The 5,724-nt window shown below is 37.2% G+C and overlaps 1 protein-coding gene across 1 annotated transcript; it reads right to left on the reverse strand.

The window, feature by feature from the left end:
• Positions 1-2,828, reverse strand: apoda.1 (apolipoprotein Da, duplicate 1). The gene is made up of 5 exons (XM_044134172.1): positions 2,744-2,828; positions 2,494-2,630; positions 1,646-1,767; positions 1,456-1,541; positions 1-1,367 (listed from the first exon to the last, which is right to left on the reverse strand). The coding sequence occupies exons 2-5, from the start codon at positions 2,608-2,610 to the stop codon at positions 1,132-1,134; spliced, it is 561 nt and encodes a 186-aa protein (XP_043990107.1). The 5' UTR covers positions 2,611-2,630; positions 2,744-2,828; the 3' UTR covers positions 1-1,131.
• Between the last annotated feature and the right edge of the window lie 2,896 nt (positions 2,829-5,724).

The raw sequence follows: 5,724 nt of genomic DNA on the forward strand, positions 1-5,724 counted from the left end.
TTTATAAAACAAGGTTATTTACTTTGTCTGCAAGCTCATGTACAGATAAACTCAAAATTACTGCAGATTTCATTTTTGAATGACTTTCATTCAACCAAAAATGTTTATTTCTGGTGCTTGTATGTCTCAAAAGAAAATAAAACTATATCAGAAGAGCATCAGTCAAAAAAAAAAAAAAAACATATTTACTTTACTTCTAGTAAAACTGTTGATTAAAGTTTTAAAAAATTATTTAAACCAAAATCTGCAAGAAGTGTGAATAATCTTGACCTTAACTATAAATTATTTTTCAATACATAGTGAAGTAAAAAGCAACAGGAATCTAATAAGAGTTTTTCGCTACAAACAAAAAGTAATTGAGACAGAAAATGGTTGCATGAACACATTGTTTTAAAAATGAATAATGAAAAAAATAAAATAAAAAATCAACAACAAAATTACAGCAAGTTTATTTAATGTCTGAGATTAAATATTTAATAAAATATTAACTGTTTTGAAACAGAGTTTTTACTTTCAAAACATAAAGATTTTTATTCTCTTCTGCAAATTGTTTAATTGAAAACTCTTCCAAGTAGCACATTTTATTGTTTAAGCATCCATAGATTATATTCTGCAGTTTAATACATATTCCACAAAGGTTTTATATCAGTCATCAAAAACATAACTGGCATCTGGTTGAGGTGAATAATCCCATAAAAATGCTTCATGTTAATTTGTCACAAAATCAACAGAGATCACGTTTTCCTGACTCTAATAGGACTAATGAGATCCTTCATGTTTGCGGTTTGAGAGACAAATAGAGCAATTAGTATCATGTGCTTTCACTGAAAAAAAAGCACAGATGTTTCCTTCTAATAAAATTAATCTAGTCCACTGAGGGTTAAGAGATGTCTGGTTAAAAAAGGCAAAATGTTTTAGCAAATATTTTTCCAGATAAACATAAAGCTTTTTCATATGACATTATGTACTTTAATCAGCAAGCAAACAGATAAGATTACTCTACTCATTACAACTGAAATAAAATATTAAAACTCTTCTCTGTAGAAATAGTGGGGAGAAAAAAAAATCTGCAATCGTTTCTTTTCTTCCACCAGCAACGGCGCCATCTTGTGTTGCTTTTCCGCCACAGCCTCAGAGAGTTTTGTCACATCCCTGCTGCCTGCTGGGGATCATCCGGGTCACGTCGATGTTGTTGGTGGCGAAGGTCTCCCTGGCCTTCTCCACGGTGGCGTCCGGCAGGCTCCGGGTGCGGCCCAGGATCCAGGCGAAGTCCACATGGAAGAGCCTGAGGACGTCGGTGCAGGAGTACACCAGGGCAAAGTTCACGTAGTCAGTGGACAGGATCCAGTAAGGGGAGTAAGGGAGGACTACATTGAATAGACACAGAGAGTAAAAGTCAAAGGTCAGGACATAAACAAGAAGTGATCATTTTTACTCCCATGTATTCCCGCTGACCGTAGGAGTAGGTTATTCCCAGTTTAGCTGGATTCTTTGGATCCTCTATCACTCCGGTCCCCACGATTTTCCTCACCTCTCCTTTTCTGACGCACACAAACACACACACAGAGTTTTTACGCAGCACTAAACAGTGCCAACAAGCGCCTCCTGACACATTTCCACAATTTTCCCGCTCGCAGTGGCTCACAGTATTTCCGAGCTGACCACTCGAATGGAGTTGTCCGTCGTCAGAGTGAAATTGGTCTCGATGCAGCGGCCCTTCTCAAACTGGGCCGGCAGCTTGGCAATTTCGAACCATCTCCCCATGAACTGCGAGGGCCAGGGACACACGGGTTCAGAGGCAATTTAGAGCGGCGTGAGAGGAGACTATGAATAAATCTGCATACTGTAATGGGTTTACAGAAACATGCGACAGGTTAGCTTTCAGGCCCGCTCTGTATCTGCAGTGGAAAGTCATTAAGTACTCTGCATTCTCGTTTTTCTTTTCTCCTCAAGGACAATATACTACAGAATATCTTAGTTACTCTGCACTTAAGCATCACTTCATGTTGTATTTCAGTTAAATAGTAGTTTGTGCACTGCTTGAGAACAGGTAAAATGATAAGATGTTGCTTCTTTGTGATAAAATAGGAGAAATGCATTAACTATTTTCATTTTGAAATACTGAATATGCATTGTTCAATCTTATTGTTCATCTTATTTAATGCAATTTTAATACGTATCCCTTTACCACAATGAGCTTTTGTTATTTTTAAAAATTGCAGATAAATGCATTCCAGGCATTTTGTAATGTGAAGCATTACTTGTAAAATTTTAACATGCAATAATAATAATTTCTCAGTTTCGACAGCGAGTAGATTTGCACAAATGTTTTAAATTCACTTTTTCAAAAAGGTTTTAAAAATATTAACACCTCTAATATTTGCTCTATTGTAAAATGATTGTAAAAGACACCTGGATAAAGTTTTGCAATATTTTTAATGCTAATTGGGTCATTCAAAGACATTTTGGACTCAGGTTGGAATCCTCTGTTACCTGTTTAAGGATGAAGGCGGGCTGGACTTCTGGTTCTGGACACGGACCCCAGTGGGGAACCTGAGCCCGAATGATGGGGATAAGAAGCACAAAAATTGAAGCCAGAAACACCCTCATGGTAAGAGCAGGCTGGTTACCTGCAGAAAAGCAGCAAAAGCTGCTGTTATTCAGTTCCGTTCTGCAAACATCCCACATTTTAAAAACAATAAAGGATTGTTTAAATTAGTCAGAGAAAGTACGTTTATCTTACCGGTCTCTGTTCTTTGTGGAACCGTGTTCTCTCCTCAGAGATCTCAGGGTTTGACTCAGAGATGTTGTTCTCCACAAAGTTTTTGCCCATCTCTGAAATCAATGAGATTCTTTGTCTTTCTCCAGTTTTATTACCGGCGCGAAGTCGGTTATTACCAAATCAGAGTCATGGGTGACGCTCCAGCAGGAATGTCACAAAGTTATCAGAAGCTTCTGCTGCTTGAGGTGGGCTGCAATGGGAACTTGTGCTTTTCTTGTTCTCATCTTTCAGATTTTTCCACTGATTTATCTACAGTCAGAAGTGTGGATACCCCCATTATGTAACCAGGTTTCTTTCAGTCATTTCAAAGATTTTTTTTCATGTTCAAGGTGAGGTAAATTCAAAAATCCTTTATTAATCCCAAAGGGAAACTAAGTGTTGTTGTAACTCATTAATTTAGATTCTTCAAAGAGTTATTGAAGGTCATAATGGCTGCTGGCCTTTTCCGCAGCAGTCTGTACTGCACTGAATATGAAAATGCCTCTGACTGAAAATGCTCTGCTTTATCAAGACAGTTTAGTGAAGAGGATGGTCATGTTTAATTCAACTGAAAAACAAATGTCAAAAATATAAACCTTTTAGTAGCCTGGTTGCTTTTGTGGTCACGTTCTTAAGATACACTTTTTAAAACTCTTTAAGATTCAAGTTTAACATTTAGTCCTTTTCAGTTCAGTAGTCCAAAATTGAGTTTACTCTGATCTGCTCATCTACACTTGGCCAAAGATGGTTTGCAGATAGTTTAAGAGAAAATTATCTTACGATATGAAGGTACCAGCCAGGTGAAGGACACAAAGAAATTGCACAACATTATATAAACATACTAGAAAAGATCAATAAAAACAGGAGAAAAAATTAGGCAACCCTGCCTTTCAGAGGCCAAACGATTCAAATCGCGGCGCGAACGGTGCCCTTAACACGCCTCTGCATAGACTTTGAATGTAAACCACAAAGCACCTGACGCTCAAAACGCATTTGGTATGAACACACCATTAGATTTTTAATGGAAATCTTTTAAATTGACCTCAATTCAATTAAAGAATATATTAATCTCCAAAGGGATTTATTGTTTTGTCTTGCTGGAAAATGAATCTGCTCCCCAGGCTTTTGTGGCCGCTAAATGGTTTTCTTTCAGGTTTATTTGGATTAATCTCTTGGATTTCAATTTGACCAGATTCCCTTTCCCTACTGAAGAAAAGCAGCCCAAAGCCTGCTGCTGCCACCACCATACTTTGCCTTAGCGATAAAGTGTTCAAGGGGAAGTAAAGCGTTTTGTATGAGGGCCAGACTGTTCAATCTTGGTCTGATATGATAGGATGAGTTAAATTTAAATGCACACCACACTTTTCAGATTTTTTTTTTTTTTATGAAGATTTTAAAAATGCTGCATTGTTTTCTTTTCATTTTACAATATAAAGTCCTGATAAGCTGACAATAAATCACTATAAGTAAAAATTTAATACTCTTATTGTTATACAATAAATACTGACGTTTGTGGTTTCAAGACGACATTATGTGGAAAAGTTCAAGGAATGGGAATATTTGAATCCTCTGACTATTTTTTGAAAGGAATGGATTTTGTGCAGCAAGGACATACAAAGACAAGGTTAGAAACTTTAAATAATTTCACAGGAAACTTTAAATACCACAAGAATGAGAAGTGTTTGCTGGAACCTGAGTCGGTAACCTGACATTTTATTATCTGGAAGGTCCTGTTGCTGTTTGATAACACAAAGACTCTAAAATTAACACAGTGATTTACATGCAGAAATCTATTAAATACTGTCTGCTTCCAGACAAAGCCCTCCGACAACAAACAAGATTAAACTAAAGACGAAAAAAAGATCAAAAGGCTCAATTTCCAGCTAACATATCCAGCTTGTATTTCAGGGAGGAATGACTTGTTAGCTGCAGCTACATCAAAGCCTGGTTAAAGCTGCTGCAGCTGCTTTCTGCCAGAAAAGAGGCAAAGAGCTCGACTGGTCAGAAGATCAAGGAAAGAAGCGAGCCCACAGCCAAACGGGCTGCAGGATAATGAGGAAATATCAAAGAGCTGAGAAATGTATTTAAGATGCAGCATGCAAAGGTGGATAGTGAGGAGAATTTTGGTAACTTTTAATCTTATCACAAGGTTGTGTATTTGGATTTTCTTTTTTGTGCTGGTATTCTGTCCCATAAGGTTTCATAAATTATAAAATTGCAAGGTTGTTTCAATTATGTTTCAGCAAAACTTTCTTATGTTTGAATCCCTGTATGGAGTTGTTCTCCGGGTGCACGAGTGGGATTTCTCCAGGTACTCCAGTTTAAGAGTTCAATACGCCAGGAGGCAATTATAAGTTTCCTGTGACCTTTATCCAGAAGCATACTTAGCGAAAACCTCTGAACCTATGATCTTGTGGTTTGTGAAGGCAACAATATGTCACTGCAAAGGGGATTTGTTGTTCTGACTTAGAGCAGAAAAGGAGCTCTGACTTACGAAAACAGTTTCTTGCTTGAAATAATAAAAACAGGTTGGGTGTTTTGTTGAATTAATCATACAACAGAACATATTTTACCTTTAGATTGTAAGATATGAAAGTTGGCTCTGTGTATTTCTCCACTAGGGGGCAACAGAGGAGCTTTAATGTGCTTGAGCAGTGTGAAATCAGCGGACCTTTCGGGAAATCAAACAATATCCTCATATTGAGTTTTTATTACTAGGCACTTGTTTTCAAAGTTTAAAAAAGACAGAATTTTATCTTCTAGACTTTAAGGCATAAAAGTTTGTTTCATTGACCAAGCAAAAAACAGATTTGTGTTCAGCAAATTGTTGCTGGTTCACATTTCAGCTCCACACCTAAAAGAAAATGTTGTGTAACGGCTGTGGTAAAAACTCACGTGCAAAGAGCAAATGCAGCCATGCTGCTGATGCCCCTGCAGCTGTGCACACATATATATGTAGCAGT

Source organism: Gambusia affinis, linkage group LG12 (genome assembly GCF_019740435.1).
Source record: "Gambusia affinis linkage group LG12, SWU_Gaff_1.0, whole genome shotgun sequence".
Classification (NCBI taxonomy): Eukaryota; Metazoa; Chordata; class Actinopteri; order Cyprinodontiformes; family Poeciliidae; genus Gambusia; species Gambusia affinis.